The sequence below is a fragment of the Patella vulgata genome, chromosome 2 (genome assembly GCF_932274485.2).
Source record: "Patella vulgata chromosome 2, xgPatVulg1.2, whole genome shotgun sequence".
Classification (NCBI taxonomy): domain Eukaryota; kingdom Metazoa; phylum Mollusca; class Gastropoda; family Patellidae; genus Patella; species Patella vulgata.
Genome location: NC_065880.2, coordinates 13,475,290 through 13,492,314, shown reverse-complemented (window position 1 = coordinate 13,492,314; position 17,025 = coordinate 13,475,290). Strand labels below are relative to the sequence as shown.

Genomic DNA, 17,025 nt, shown 5'->3' with positions numbered 1-17,025 from the left:
AGTCTGTCTAATGCAGATGTAATGGGACAGTTTCTCTAAGTAAACATGATGAGATGGGCGACTTATTTGTAGCTTTTGTTCTTGCGTGAAATGTAAACCAGGAAGTTATTGTTCTGGCGATGGCTACAAACTGTATTTTAAACCACAGGTTTATTTGTCGCATCGTACAAACATGGGTTCACTTCCGCTATGTCAATCAATCGCTCTTGTTGCTGCTAATTCAGTTTATAAATGGGAAGAATTTTAAGATATGGTGTTATTATAAAAAGGCAGTGACTGAATGTAAACAATGTCGGGATCCATGCTGTAAAAAGAAATGCTTATTTATGACGTCATTTATGTTGGATTCCCCAATCTTTAAGAGACTTTTCTGTAAAAAAAATCGCACGCGGAAATGCGTACACTACATGTAAAGCGGGCCTTTGACCACACATTATCAAAATACATCAAACTAGTGAACTTCTTGGACTTTTTGAGTACTATCCTTTGACCATTCCATATATTATTGACAAAAAAAAAATATAGAAAACCAAATGCCTTTCACATAATTTCTGGGTCACTTTGAAATTAAATTTAGTATGTTATATAATATTGTATTAACTCTTGCTATGTTAAAATGTGTTCTTTTATAACAGAATGCCTTATATTTATGTAATTCTATATGACTATAGGCTACATACATGTATTCTGGATATATTTAAAGCAGTTAGAATTTTTAATTGTTGTTTGAATTGTTAGAAAATAAAATCCATAACACTTTGATTATTTTGAGAACTAATCCAAAGCAATATTTGCAGCTTATGGAGCGAGGATTTCACACCAAACGGGTAATGATACTTCCAAGTGTCTTCTCTTTTTCAGTTTTCTTTTCTTAGTGCCATACTTTTTACTTTCATCTGTAGGCTTTAGATGCACTGTCTACACGTATAGTCATATTGTTCTTTTTTTAAAGTCATCCTAGTACATCTGTCGCTCTCTCTCACTCTTTTTATTTTTTTACAAGAAAGCAGGTATCGGCCGTCAGAAATAAAGGCTGGAGAATTTTATGCTTTATGCTGAGCACTTTCTGCTTTTTATATGCTCACTAGACAGCTATTTGGTTATTGCTCTTTTTTTTGCAGGTTATACATTTTAATAGGCCTATAACAGGGTACTAGTCTCCATCTTTTAGTTTTCTTCTTATCACATGATTTCCAGTCTTACAAAACCGAATCATTGACATCGGTAGGCTGATATCCCTCTTCCAATCACACGTCACATTTTACTGAAGTCAACATTGATTTAGCAGCATTTGGAATTGTGCATTGCGCCATTAAACTCGATACATTTGTATGGTAGCTTAATTTACCTCCTATACAGGAGACTTGTCCAAGGGAGATAAGAACTTGTTTATAATGCCTATTGACCCACTCGTCTTTCAATACATTTATTTATCGCCATGTTTTGAAATTGCACATATATTTCATAAATGTTTTAATAATACATGTATATTTTTTCTCTCTACATAATATAGGCCTATATATGTATTGTTATTTTTTTGTAATTTTTTTTCTACACAGCTTGATAATGAACTTGAAGATAATGTGTTCATAGGATTGTAAGCTGATTACAATTTTTGTTTACTATGTAAGATTTAATCAACAAGTGTATGACCTGCCTCAGCTTTTTGTCTTGCTTAAAATAGAGCTTTCTTGAAAACAAAAACAAACAAAACAATGAGATACTTATATTTAAAATAGATCTTAGATTCCAGAACAATCTGATTAAAATACAGATCTATATTTCGTTTCGTTTTTTATACATACAATCATTCGATGACCTACACTACATGAAAATCTGACCAGTTGTTTTGTGAGGTCGCATCAGAGGTCATACAAGCGGCTTTTGACCCTATGACACTAGATATTTGATTAACCAATCAGCATTCCGTGCAACTCATGCCATACAGAAAACGTCAATGATAACAACTCTTCCAGATCCTAGTGTAGGAAAGACAAGTAAAACGAAATTTTAAACTATAAAAAACGAAACGAAATAGTATCTGTGTTTTAACCAGATTGATTCCAGCATTAACAATGTTTGTTAACTGCCTGTTTATGATTATGCATTATAAGGTGATAATATGTCAACTGTATGCTCTAATGTCCGATCAATTTAATACAATTTCTCTTTAATTAAACTGAATTATACAGGCTCTTTTAACTATTTGTAATGACTTCAATCATTGATGTCAATTTTCAAGTCTCTAATTTCAATGTCTCTAAAAGTAACCAACAATTTATGTGTAATTTAATGTACCATAATATTTAAAATAACTGTACGTGTATGCTAAAAAATGTTGCAATGAGACCCATAGCCAGTTTAAAACAGCAGTTGCCCCCCTTTAGATATCAATTTAATACCGTAAAAAAACAGCTTTTATTTAAAATTTATTCAGTAGACAATCTAATAATAGTTCTGTACCCTGCTTTTCGAGTTTGTATGTTTGTCTGTCCAATTGTCCGTCACACTTTTTGGACACAGTAATTCTGCTTCTAACTGTTCAGAGAGGTAGAAATGGAGTATTACGTCCACTCAACACAAACTAGGTCATTTCGGGACTAACACATGGTTCAATTTCATTTCAGTAATTCGCTTGCGCGTAGGGGTCTTTAGCAGTGGGAGGAAACCACAAGGTTGGACAGTCAACCATACTCCTTGACACGTACAACCGGGTAATCAAAACCACACCAGTTGACTCAATGACACCTTATGATACAGCGTGCACGGGCTAACCATTCGGCCATGCAACACGCTGAGAATGTTCAAACATCAAGCTAATATGTGTATGTGTTTATTAGGTGAATGCCTTTAATGAGTGTGATGATGAGATTTAGAAGCAGAGATAAAAAAATTTGATTGATTGATACCTTGGGACACAATAACTTTGGAATGCAATAACTCTTTTTCTACAACATAGTTTTGAAACTTCAAGTTTGCTCGAATCATTTAAAGGCAATTTGAAAACCTACCTGTTTAACGTTGAATATCTTGTGATCAAGTAACTAGTGTTTAAAGTGTACAGACATGGATGGCGCCTTGAAAATGAATTTGTGGATGGAACCACCGTGATATAAATATACAATAATATTATTATTATTATTCTAATTGAGGTAGAATGTTCAAGCTAGGTATAGATGTTTATTAGGTGATAGTCTTGATGATTAGCATTTTCTACTAAGACTAAACAGAGATAAGTAATGAGATTGGTCAATGCTTTGGACCAACTTTGATTCTGATAGAGTGAGAGTGATGAAACTTGGTGTATAGTTTCAATACACTACATCAAAACCATCACTAAGTTCAATTATTAGCATTTTCTGCTTTAAAAGACTCCGTTTGATTGTTCAATGACTAATGTAGTAATGTAGAATAATATTCCAATGATGTACATGTATATGCATGATCTCAGAAAATGGTCCACAAATTGGCTTTAAAGAGGCCATGGTGGATGGAGGTGTGTTGTCTTCCCAAAGGACATGTTCATGGCTTCTTTAAAAATGCCACTGTAATGTACAACATCAAATGTTTTTCTAGCCTAAGTTTTTATTTTTAACAAAATATTTTCAATGTTAGCTAATAACATAAAGTTAATATACCCTGTCACAAGGTCTGTTATCTCTTGTGACTTCCCTAAAGGTCTCTCAGATAAGGATCTGATAGAGACATTTAGTAACTGGATAGAGCAATAAACTTGAACACATACTTATGGAAGAACAATTACTGATTTATTTAGGCGACGTTTCGAAGAGTATTGAGAGAATACTCTTTGAAGCGTCACCTATACTCTTCCAAATGTCGGCTAAATAAATCAGTAATTGTTCTTCCATAAGTATGTGTTATAGTTTTTGTCTCTCAGATATTGAAATATATCTGCGTACGTCAGAGGCATGGTGAGCCATGATTTTACATGAGGAACAAAATCCCGTCCGCCCCCCCCCCCCCAAAAAAAAACAATATTTATATGTGTGTGTGGGGAAAGTGGAGGCTCCCTCCCTGTGCCGCCGAGTGGTGATGGGCTGTGTGGAACATGCTAGTGTCGATTTGTATCATATCTGACCCATGGTATATGTTTGACACTGATTGAGCATTATGATTATGATAATGATGTTGAAAAGCACATTGAAACCGCTTGATTTTTACCATTTGCAATGGGGCGCAAAAACTCAAGAGGGGTGCAAAAACTCAAAACCATGACACAAAGCGTGTCATTGTGTCCCTCTCACTTAGCCGCTGACATAAGTACTGGAAGCCTATTGAGTTTTATCTATTTCTGATACTGGTAATTGTTTATAGACCCTGATAAAAGCAGACCCTATTTACAATCTGATCAGTTTCAATTAAACATGCATTATTTACATTAGTAAATTAGAGATGCTGGGTATTACAATTGTGCACATTGGTCTGCTATCTTAACAAGCCTGGGTAATAGGCTAATCTATGGTAATTTTATATAATCAAGATGATCAAGACTTATCACCATGCCAACAGTATCAGGAAGAGATCATTTATATTCCAAAGACAATGAGCTAGGAATACTATAATAGTAACCTATTATTATGGGATTGAGGATAAGTCAAAATATAGAATGTGTCAACTGATAATGGGTGTCCTCGCTGAAGGAATTCTCACCAAGCGTCGCTAGTAAAAACTTGGTTCCATGGGATCTTATTGATGTTAAGAGATCCGCGTTTTTCAACGTATCGTATTTAAATTCCATTTAAAACTAACCTAATGAATGTAGAGGAATACAATGCTCTAAGGTAAACAATGAGGTTATGTGGGACAGCCGTCTCTATGGTGTCTCCAATAAATTATGCCTGCTTATCTCTAGCGAGGACGCCCATTGGTGTTTGAATTCCAAGGGTTTCTTAGAATATGCAGAGATGAATGGCATAGATGGCTCTGTTTGAAATGAGGTTTACAATATTTGAAAAAAAAAATTATATTTAAGATTTATTTTACAAAAACGTGACCATGGCACTTTACCTTCCCTGCGAAAAATGTTCATACAGACAACAAATTAATGTTAATGTGATATACCATGGTTTAATTTTTACCACCTTTGATTAGTAAGAGAGTCCTGGTTTGTGGTCAAATAAACTTGTTTTCCCTAACTTGTATGTAAAACAACAGTGAAATAACTTAGATTACTCTCAGTTTTTAAAATAATCCATTTTTGCAGCATTTTACAGATATTAAAAAGAAAATTGGATATAAGCATCATTCACACAAAATGTAGTAAGCAAATTTATTAAAATCCCAAAATATATATTTATTCAAATTTCATTTAAACTGACTAGAAATCTTGAGTATTGTAAAATTATATCCATAAAAATAAAAAAAAAACTTTCATACACATACATTAACAGGTAATTAACCGGCAATGTATATTATTGAATTTGCATAAAATATCCTTTTCACATTTGGCATTATTTGGAAGCCGTATTAATGGATATTTTCTCTAAAAATAATTACAACCTTCAATTTCTGAAATCGACTCATATTTTGGTAAAATTTTGTCTTGTATCTCATTATTTTAGAAGAAATAAACCCAATTAATTGATAATTATATTAGAAATAAATAAAGAAGTGTGTGTATGTAGGACTTATTAGAATAGATTGGTGTGTTATTATAGCTTAAACAGGTGAACTTTGTAGTTGAGTTAGTTCAACATATAGATGGGTTATATAGGTACAGTTTATAGATATGTTCACTTTTCAGTTTGGCATGTTTTAGACTTTTCTCTAAATGTCTTCCATAAGATCAAACATACATTTCGTACAGCTCAATTATCAAAGGCGAGAATGAAACTTGATGCTGATTTCAGAATATAATGTCAGTGCATATATATATGGGCAGCTTCCGTAATTTTATAAACATATTGTTGCTTTGGTTTGTAATAATCTTTGCATATATATAGTTACACCCTTCAAGTTAACACATGTCTGTTCTTATTGAACTCTGTAGGCTACTTAAACATACATTATGCAAGCGCTAAATCTGCCTATTGCAGGTCTTTCTTTAGGCCTGAAATGTTATCTAAATTATTAATTAGATATTAATTAACTCATCCAGACCATAATCAACTCCCGATGTCAGGTTTCGATTTCCTGTTCGACTTCCATTCAAGATTTAATCATAAAATGGATAATCAAGACTATGTTTTTTATTGTACCGACTTTAGTATTGATGATCGAGGCTAGGCCAAAAATTCAATCGCTAAAATGTTGGTTCAGAGTGGATCAATTTGATTGAAATTTTCAGCAAATTCCCTTTACATTATCTAGTTTTTAACTATTATAATGAGAACTGCCATCTCTTTATCTAATTACACATAATGCATCTTTAAATTAAAATGATAGTCTCGTATGAAAGGAAGTCATTAAGGCTATAGTATCACTATCATGTCATTTCTATTAGGCCATATTCTGTTATGTTCAATTCAATCCTTATCTTTCAAATAGAAAAGGGGAAAATATGAGCTCCTAAATTATTGATTTTTCGAGATATTACCATCTTGTTAAAAGTTAACAAACAAGCAGCTAGATTACACAATTACCTGGTACTTAACAAATTATCTCCCTTCCCATTATTTTAACAGAAGCATAGATAAATGTTATTCTTATGATTCATTATGAATTTAAATCAACTTCCTTTAATTTAACAATTAGTCGTATTCATAATGGTATCATAGGAAAGTCTATCTTTCGATATCCACTTAAATACGTAAAAACAAGAAAATAACACTATGGTGAAATTAGTATGTTGATAACATCTGTCAGAAAAAATCCTGTTCACAGCAAGAAAATAATAAACTGATTAAGAAGATAGCAACCAATATTTTTGTTTCATCATAGAAATAGGCAAGAGATATTGAAGTGATAATTCCATTGTTAAAATTGCAGAAAAGCAATTACACCCACTTACCCACCCCACCTTTAGAAATATAACTCTACAATTTTCATTTGATTCAATCCAATTTGGTTTGCTTTAATTTCATGAGGTATAGATTTATTGTCAAGTAAGCAGGTATTTATTGTAGAAAACTTGGTTTCCAAAGTATGGAAAATTTCTTCAGACATATGGCAATTGTTAAGAGAGTTATTTCCCTTGAGGGCATTTCTGGAAGTTTGTATTGGGTTTCAGTTACTAATAATAAAAACACATATGGTACATGAAATGAAAAGGTCTTGTTTGTTATGACCTGTATTGATATACATGTGTACACTTAATCAATAGTCTGTCTTATATATTTATTATTTTATTGACAATAATATAAGTATCGCAGAGTGCAAGTCCAAAATTGATCGTCTATTTCTGTTTTAGGTTATAATAATATTTGAACTACCATACAAAATGAAAATTATGATTAAAAGAAGAAAAAATGCAATTGATCCGAGTTAGAAATAAATAAGATGAAATATTCCTTGAATTACTTTTTTTTTTATACATTGCATGCATTTTTTTTATGAACAGAATTGCATGCCGTTAAACAGTAGCTAGATACTGAATAGCATTTGGTGAGAAAAAATTTTCTTTTTTTGCCTGCTCATCATTTGTCTTTGTTCTTTGGAATTGAGAAAGATTGTAAAATGGTGAGGGAAGTTGTATTTTTTATTTTAAACTAAGCTTCTTAAACACTGTCCATAGAGGGAGTTGATTTCTTCCATCAGGGCCATGTCTAAGTATGTTTAACTACTGATAAATGTGCAGTATCGAATATCTCATTCTCTTGTGTACATGGTCTGTGGTTCGACCATATTCTTGTTGCTATAGTTTGCAATAGAAATGCCATCTGGACAGAGAAAAAAACAAACTTAGACCTGGCCCTTCTTCAGATATGGTGGCTATTACTTTGGACTTGTGTTAAAATCAAGGTAGCTTGACTGTGATGGTGTCATGTAAATCATTAGGCTTCTAATAAATAACAAGCATATTAAAACATGTTACTGTTGTGTTCGTTCATATGATCATAATAATTATAAAAACTTGATACAATATCAACCATTAAACATACATTATGCAAACGCTAAATCTGCCAATTGCACGTCTTTCTTTAGGCCTGAAATGTTATCTAAATCATTAATTAGACATTAATTAACTTATCCAGACCATAATAAATTCTTGATGTCATCGCTAGCTTACGATATTTACTGGATTAGGATCCGATTTGCTGCTCAACTTTCATTAAATCATGAAATGGATAATCGAGACTGTTTTTTTTTTATCGTACCGACTTTAGTTATGATGATCGAGGCTAGGCCAAAAATTCAATCACTAAATTCTCAGTTCAGATCAATTTGACTGACATTTTCAGCAAATTCCCTTTACATTATCTAGTTTCTAACTATTATAGTGAGAACTGCCAGCTCTTTATCTAATCTCCCATAATGTATCTTTAAATTTCTTCTATATTATTATTATTGTGTGAAATTGAAAATTAATCAAATATTGTCTATTTCTTAGGTTATAATTGTGAATGTAGGTAAATGTACTTATGTGTATATTTCACAGTACATCATATAGAATCTAGTCTGTAGTCTATTCACAATAAATTAGTACCGTATTATGTGTTTCACTTTGCTATCAGTGTTTTATTATATGGTGGTGATTTCGTTGCTTGAAGATCATGCTTCAATGAAATGGTTAACAGGAAACTGTAATAATATCCCATCAATAAGATCAAACATTCCTAATATTACTCATCACACAATGTGTTGCTTTTGACTCATATTTTTTAAAGCTTAGAACAACCTTTCTAAGTCCAGTTCCCATTAGGTAATTACACAGGTCGTTATTAAAACAAAAATATGGTTTGAGAAAAAAAATAAGATGGTATATATGTACCCAGTACATAGACCTTATAATAATAGATGACCTTGTTTTACCGAAATTTAATTTTAATAAGAATGATCTAAAATTTATTGAAAATATACAATACCAGTGCGTAGATGAATTGTAGGACAAGTATGTGCAATCTTTTACTTTCATATTTCGAGGATTTTGTTTCTTATTACACACATTTAAATTATACTGTCTCTCTCAAATGGTTATATTATGAAATGCAATGACTAATAATATAATATAAGATGCATATGTTTGTTTATTTTGGTACTTAATTACAAATTGAAGACTAACTAATTATCTACTACTTTTAAGTTTTTATTTCTTTTGAATGTTAGAGAATGTATGCATGAATTTTTCTAATAGTTTATGTCTTTTAGGGACTTTTTTTGTTTTGTTTTTATAGTTTTAATTAAACAATATGTATATTTTATATACCGGTAGTAAGATTTTGAATGTTATTGAATTTAATATGATTCTGTGTTGTTCAGTATAGAAATGAAAAGGAAGAGCCCATAGGTCAACAGTCAAATTATTCACTTTAAAAACACCACAGGGTGACCCTAAAATGTCATGTGTTTAAAAGTGTTTAATCACATGCTGGTGTAATCGGGGTACCGTCCCATATACATTGTGTTGAAATGCATCATATCAGGAAATGAATATAATTCTGTAAAACATGAAACTATTGCTATGTATGTTATTGTGAAAAAAAAACCATCTATCACAATAGAAATGTCTAATTTCAATTCCATATCGACTGAATGAATTTGAATTGACCACTGTATGTTATTGTTAAAAAACATCTATCACAAGAGAAATGTCTGAATGAAATTGAATTGACCACTGGTCATTTTAAATTTAAATATTAATATTATGCTGGTAATAATTTAATGTAGATATTATTTCATACAAGTCAATATTATTCAGATTATCAGTATTAGATGTGGTGTCAATCCATGCTTTTAAACCCCTCACGGATTGACGGATACATTTTATTTTTATGATGGCTTTATTAATCTACCAAAGGTCATATGCATAAATTGTATGTCACCATTACCATCAAAATCTGTACTTTAAGATTAAAAATTATTAATACGTGTATTAAGGAAGCTGTAATGGTATGTAGATGGCAAATGTAACAAACAGTCAATATCTGAGGTTGATAATTGTTCATTTTCATTCCAGGATGTGGTCTCTGATAAATCTGAGATGGAACCAATTAAAGAAGAGTCTGAGTCTCCGCCGCCATCAGCTAAGGTTGTATCCGCCAAATCATCATCATCTTTGGAAACAACAAGTGATGCTGGGCAATCATCAGATAAACCTGGTCATAGAAGAGATGAACCCTGAGAACCTTGTGCTGTTTACATTACTACCACTGATCGGTGATTGTGTCAGTCAGATCTCCCCCATAATCTTCAATCTAAGCTAATAAACAATGGTTTTTCCTTGTCATTGGAAATATGTGTTCAGAATTTGCTGTGTGTTATCTTCTCCTTTTTTTCCCCATTGTTATATTGTTGCCACAGCCAAGTGTTTTGCTTTAGTTTTACGTCAGTTTGTTAAATGTAAGAAATTTTGATTTTTTTTTTATGTGTGTATGTCCACTTTGAAGTCATTATATTGAAGTCATTAATTGTTGTTAAGTATTTTCATCTTGTGTTTGTTCATATTTATTTTTGCGGTAGAAAAAAAGTTGAGCAATACATTAAAATTGAATATGATGGAATATTAAAAGGAATAACAATATTAGCTTTTTAAACAATGATATACCTCAAAACTTAACTGATATCATGGGAAGTCTTGATCTGACCTTGACCTTGCTCAAACCATCTGGTAAATGTATTAATTGAAAGAGAAGAGATTGTGTATAAAGTCAATTGTATAAATTTCCACTTGAATTTGGAGAAATCTGTACATGAATAAAAGTTTATTTAGTGAAACCCTACCTTTAAGTTTTCATAATAGCCTAATGTACATGTACATAAATTATAGTGTAATTAGTCTTGACCGTTTGACCTATTATTATCTCTATTATAAATATTATATATATAGATATAATGGTTTTTAGTCACAAATTTGACTGGGAGAATATTATTTTATTGTGTACAGTGACTGAAAACATTTGTTATGTGGACATTTTATCTTAATTAATATAAGTTATAATGAATGGATAAGGTCTCATTTTAATGCCATCACAAGTATTTTACCTGAATATGTACAGAAACGTTTAATTTATATTTCTCTATATGTACATTAATTATATAATATGTAGTACCACATAGATCTATATATTGAAATTAGTGGTGGCTATAATACAATTATAACCTATATTAGATATATATTTCCTTACACTGTGTGTATTATATACTAAAACTCCTCTTCATGTTGTCATTATCATCATATAAATAAACTCCTCCCCACAACTTTCTATATTTTAATTGTTAAACTGCTATCATAGATGTTATAATGTGAGGTTCAAGTTGCTCCTAATACGATATTTGTCATAATTTCCGGACATAAATTGCTATATTATTATTATATAATAGTGTTGAACTTTTGAAAATCAATATCTATTATTAATAATAAGCTGATAAATTTGTTATTGCATAAATATAAAACTGTTTATTTTAGATGTGTAGTGGAAAGAAAGGTACAAGTGGCATTAAAAGAAATAGGGGCATTTTCCATGTGTATGTTACAGAGTTAATTAATTGCCTTGACACTATTCATTAACATTTGCCTGGATGTTCAAGGGAAGATTCTCATGTTAAACAATTGTATTGTTTGGATTGAAAGAATGTGTGGATGTCATTTTTTTTTTTAAAGACTTTAAGAATGGAATTGAATTCTATTTTGAGATGGAAAGTATTTAAAAGAATAGTAGAATTTTTGAAAAAAGTTATTTCCCCTGATAAGTGAATTTTGAGAGCCAAAGCGGCCATAAAGTTAAATGTTATTTGGTTAAAGAACCTCAATGTAAGATGTTTGGAATTCCAAACAGTCTATTAGTGAAAACACTGTACTGTATTTTGAATTAATTACAAATAACTTATTTGAGAATGAATAGTTTTCTATTAAGGTTAATTTGTATATTAAAACACTTAAACTACCACTATTATTACTTATACCAGTATTGACTTGTATGTTATATATATACTATTATTATAATTAAACGACACTTCAGATATTGTACATAGTGCTATATTCTACCAAATACTCTATGATAATACTGTATAATGAGGGAATATGTCTATTTTACCACATACTATTTATTAAAAGATAAATATTGTTTCTTGTTATTTTAAATGTTTATATTAAATCTACTGTCGGAATGTACACATGATAACGAAGGAAATATGTAATATATGCTGGCACCAAAAAATATAATATTGTCACAATTTTACAAAGGAATTCTTTCTATTTTTCTTTTTATTGATTTAGTTCATTAACATCCGACAGTAGATTTTTAATTTAAGAATATCATGTAACCTAGATTTGAAAGCAAAATATAGATCACACTTGTTTTATAGGTCAATGAATTTGTTAATTTATTGATATTATATGTACTAACTATTATTTGTGCGGAAATGACTTTTATTGTTCACAGGGTTTTAAACCTAACCAACACTGACCTCATTTTTATTAATTCCTTAAAATAATCACTCTTATTCTCTGACTGTTTCAAAATATATTTTTGTTGGGTTTAAATCTTTATTATTGCTAGAAAACTGAATTGTTGAAAATGAAGGATAAAAAAAAAAGCTTTGAAAAATGCTTGAAATAATATTAAGATCTTACTATACAACTTTTGATGTTTTTACTTTGAAAGAAAAATTCTTATATTGTAATGTTTAAAATAATGTGATAAATTTCCACAACATGTCAATCACAGCTGTTACTTAACAATCGCCTAGAGGAAGATTAATATGCTAGTATACTTGCTCTATTCTCTCAAACGAAAAGTGGTAAAGCAAAGATGCTGAATATACTAAAAGGCACAAGCCAGATCATTCATATATATTTCAAAAGTCACAATTATTATTATGAAATTTGTGAGTATCAGTCCAATAATGGTCAAGTTCTGTTGATGAATTGAAAATTTATCACTATTCGGAATACTCTGCTGATGATATAAACAGAACTGCTGATGATGATAAAAAAAAACAGCACCGTCAGTGATGATCGTATTTTTCATCCGAATGAAACCAGACTTGGAGATAATCTACTGTTGATATTTTGATTTGATTAAATTTAAAAAATTTTGAAAATTCCAAATGACACACAGAGACTTGAGTTTGAATCAATCGATTTGAATAATTTTGGGATCAAAATGTTTTTCAATAGAAGTACATTTGATTGTGGATTGTCTGTATTCTGGCATTTTGGGGGTTTAAGCATAATTTATATTTAGAGATAGGGTAATTTACTGTGTATAATATTATTTTTTTATTTATAATGGTACAGATCTTTTTATTTTAATACTCGATAAAATCAAAGCTTCTTTACTTTAGATTACATGATAGTTTTAAATTATCTTTATTAAAGCCACTGATTGGGGCTAGTTATAAATACTACAGAATTTTATTATTATATGTTTGTTTATGTATTGTTAATATTTCACTTTCATGTATTGTTTATTTTTTTCTATAAAAAGAATCTCTTTATTTTTTAAGCCTTGATTGGCTTCAGACCCTTCTTGTAACTTTTGCTTTAAACATGCGCTGAATAATTAGAAAATATGCTGTGTAGTCAAAGCCTTTTGTAGAATGCTACCCCATCTGCACTTGGATTTAAATGGAACTGAATAATGGCTTAAATCAGAAATCCCATAATTTACTGAATTTTATTTAAATATGATATAGATGACTTATTAATGCATTGAATCTCACCACTGCTGATCTGTGATTTATAAATAGGTGACACTTTTAAACAAAATATTAAGTGGTGCTAATTTATTAGAAGTTTAGATTATGTATCATAGTACAAATTATTCTCCATTTTGGCTTAGTTCAAAGTAAGTAAATACATAAATAAACTGCCACACCCATTATGAATGACCACAAATTAGCATACTATAGTTTGGTAATAATAATAATAATAATAGCATCCTTGTTTAACGGTAATAAAGTTCCACTTAAAAGTATTAATAATCATGATTGATATATGTACATTATTACTTATTCCCATTGTCTTCTAATGCCAGTGTGCGTTACCATTACTCATTTTTTCAGGAAGAAGCCCAGCCAGCTACGAGTTCGTGAAGTTATATTTTATGATCAAAAAAAATTGTTGATTTTTTAAAAAAAATAGTATGATGGATTAGACAAGGAACAAATTTAGAGAATTGTTTTTGTTATAGAATCACTTTAAAATAATATTAGCATAAAAATTGAACTCAGTACTTCTAGAAATTTTCATTTAATTCTAGTTTTCTTAATTCTTCATTACTAACATGTTCGAGACTAATGGTGCTGTTAACAGTAGGACTGATTATTTCCTACAATATATTATGATATATTATGGTTCTATTATGACATATTATGGTTCTATTATGACATATTATGGTCATCATCTGTAAATCAGAGTAGGTATACTAAGAGTCATCTTAAATGTTTCAGGGTAATGTTATACTTAGAATCCGATATTACATTAAAAAAAAAAAACCCCAACAAATCTCTTATAATAATACTACAGATCTCATAAAGGGAATCAATTCTAGAAGGATTATCCCAATTTGCATAATTTTCTGCTTTTGTGTTTTAAATTATTTGAAAATAGAAATAACATTTTATGGTAGATTTTTTTTGGACTAGCTAACTAACAGTACCTGTTAATGCTCTTTCTCAATTGCTCAAATTCAATCTTGTATCTACCATTTTGTTTCTGAGCACCATGTTTTATTTAAGCTCTTTATAACCAATAGCATAATATATCAATGGCTATGAGCTAATAGGAAGTTGTAATCTGAAAGCAGGATAAAATATGTGCTATTAGTTGAAAAGATGGTTGAAGAAGCATATATGTTTTAAATGTTTCATATATATAAAAGACATGTATTTGATGTTTAAAAGTAACATTGTTCATGTTTTATTTATTAGTTTTCAAGCTATACTTATATTCCTCTGATGTAATAAAAATGTACAGTAAAGTTGATTGGTCTCCATTTTTATATACGTTAAATTTAAATGTGGTTGTATATTGTTGTCACCTCTATCTGTTCATCTGTCATTCACAGTTTGAGGGTGCTCGAACTATATTATCTGCCATTGAGTCAAGACACCTGGTTTCGATACCAAAAATTGCATGTGACAACGAGTAGGATCACATGCCTAGCCCTTCTTTTTGTGCCTTGTCAATGCTTCTATTGAGTGCAAAAAAAGAACAATGAGTCAACCTTAGCTGCTGAAGTCGTTTGGTTTAGTTTTTTACTGGGCAACCTACCTTTTTAGATCATCATTATCATCATGAACAACTCGACAACAAACTCTATTGGAGGCACGCACATGCTGCGTTGCTGTATTCGGTGGCTATATTATGCTTTCAAGATTAGCTTTTCTATTAAAGTTCCTTATCAAAGCGTTGAATTTTAGCGTATTTACGGTAATTAAATGACATGGTTGCGGTCATTTTGTTTGCCGAAGTATATGCCAGACAATTTTCTCTTTTATAAGCTTTTAATAATTACCAGACAAGTTTCTCTTTTACCAATTCTTTAATATTTACCAAGACGAAGCTTATGCTAGAGACGTTTTCTCGTTTACCAATTTAAATAACCACCAATTTCGATAAAACGCTGTTAAAACCAACCTCCCTCCCAAATGCAAAGGATACTTTCTTTGTGTTGTCGTTTAAGGCGTTTTTATTGGATTATAAAAAAAGATGGCATACTCAGCTGCAAATATTCTCGACGACATTAGATATCTTAGTCTGAATTCTGCTTCCCATGTGACACTATCCTGTGTCTCGGTAGGACTTTCACGCTGTGTACTTTTTTAAATAGATGAATTAACTCATGACTTCCAGCATGTTGGGTATAAAACTTCGATGATCAAATGAACTCCGGAACACCTTGTTTTTATAAGTATGTTTAGGCTATATATGAAATACAACATCTAAGATAGTGCGTTGTGAGTTATTATAATATCTACAGTCGGAGTTTAACAAGCCTAGAACACACACCTAACTGCAGAAACTCTACATATTGTCTCTACCCCAGCCTCGAACCAGAGACTGGGAGGGGGCCAACGTTCTTCTAAGAAACGCGCATGCTGTCTGAATCCCGGTCAAGCAGAGGAGGCTAAACGTCCCTCAAGGACCGCTCTATAATGTCTTACTACGAACTCCAAATAATGTCTAAAGGGAAAGTTAACCCCGCTCTTTCTTATATACAAGGGAGCCACAGTGGCTAGGTGGTTAAGACGCCGGCTCGCTAGCCTGGAGGTCGGGTGTTCGATCCCTGCTTTGGCCGAGAAAGTTCATCCTGATTTTCCGACGTGGTTTCCCCTTGTCAGTGGTGCAGAACGGAGGGCCTGACAAGGACAGCTGTCTAGTCCTTCGGATGATACGAAAAAAAAACCAGAGGTCCCGTGTATACATTGGAATGCCCGTAAAAGATCCCTTGGCAGATGGAATTCGAATTAAGAGTAGGTGATAGTGCCGCTGCCCGGGCAAAATTTCCCTCATCGCACACTGTATGGTGTATGCCCGTCTTCATTAGCCCAGTATAGGACACATTAGTGATTAATTCATCACAATTCAAAGACATTACGAGAAGGTTTAGAGTCTGTACACAGTCTATACATCTGTATCTGGTGTTTCCACTGCAAGTGTCAATAACAGCAGCGCATCGTCTGTACATGGAGTGGACCAGACGATTGATGAACGCCAATGGCACCCGGAACCACACTCTCACAAAAGCTTGGCGCAATCCATCGGCTGTGTTTGGTCTCGGTACGACGTTATTAAGTCTCCTCTGAATTTCACCCCAGAGATGTTCAATCGGGTTTAAGTCCGGACTAAGGGCTGGCCAGTGCATAACGTTGGCACCGTTCTGCTGTAGAAAGTCCCGAGTAACTCTGGTGGTGTGGACAAGGGCGTTGTCATGCTGGAAAACGTTGTTTCAATAACGTGCA

At 31.7% G+C, this 17,025-nt stretch overlaps 1 protein-coding gene across 10 annotated transcripts in view; it reads left to right on the top strand.

Moving 5' to 3' along the window:
• The window catches only part of LOC126810409 (cGMP-inhibited 3',5'-cyclic phosphodiesterase 3A), a 69,948-nt gene extending 54,904 nt beyond the window's left edge, over positions 1-15,044 (top strand). For 2 of the 10 annotated variants that reach the window (XM_050535450.2, XM_056098513.1), the window contains exons 13-15: positions 798-827; positions 1,560-1,597; positions 10,076-15,044. In XM_050535450.2, the coding sequence (XP_050391407.2) occupies positions 798-827; positions 1,560-1,597; positions 10,076-10,322 (315 nt within the window). In that variant the 3' untranslated portion in view covers positions 10,323-15,044. The other 8 variants (XM_050535454.2, XM_050535451.2, XM_050535452.2 and 5 more) reach the window with 8 other exon arrangements.
• Positions 15,045-17,025: the final 1,981 nt, after the last annotated feature.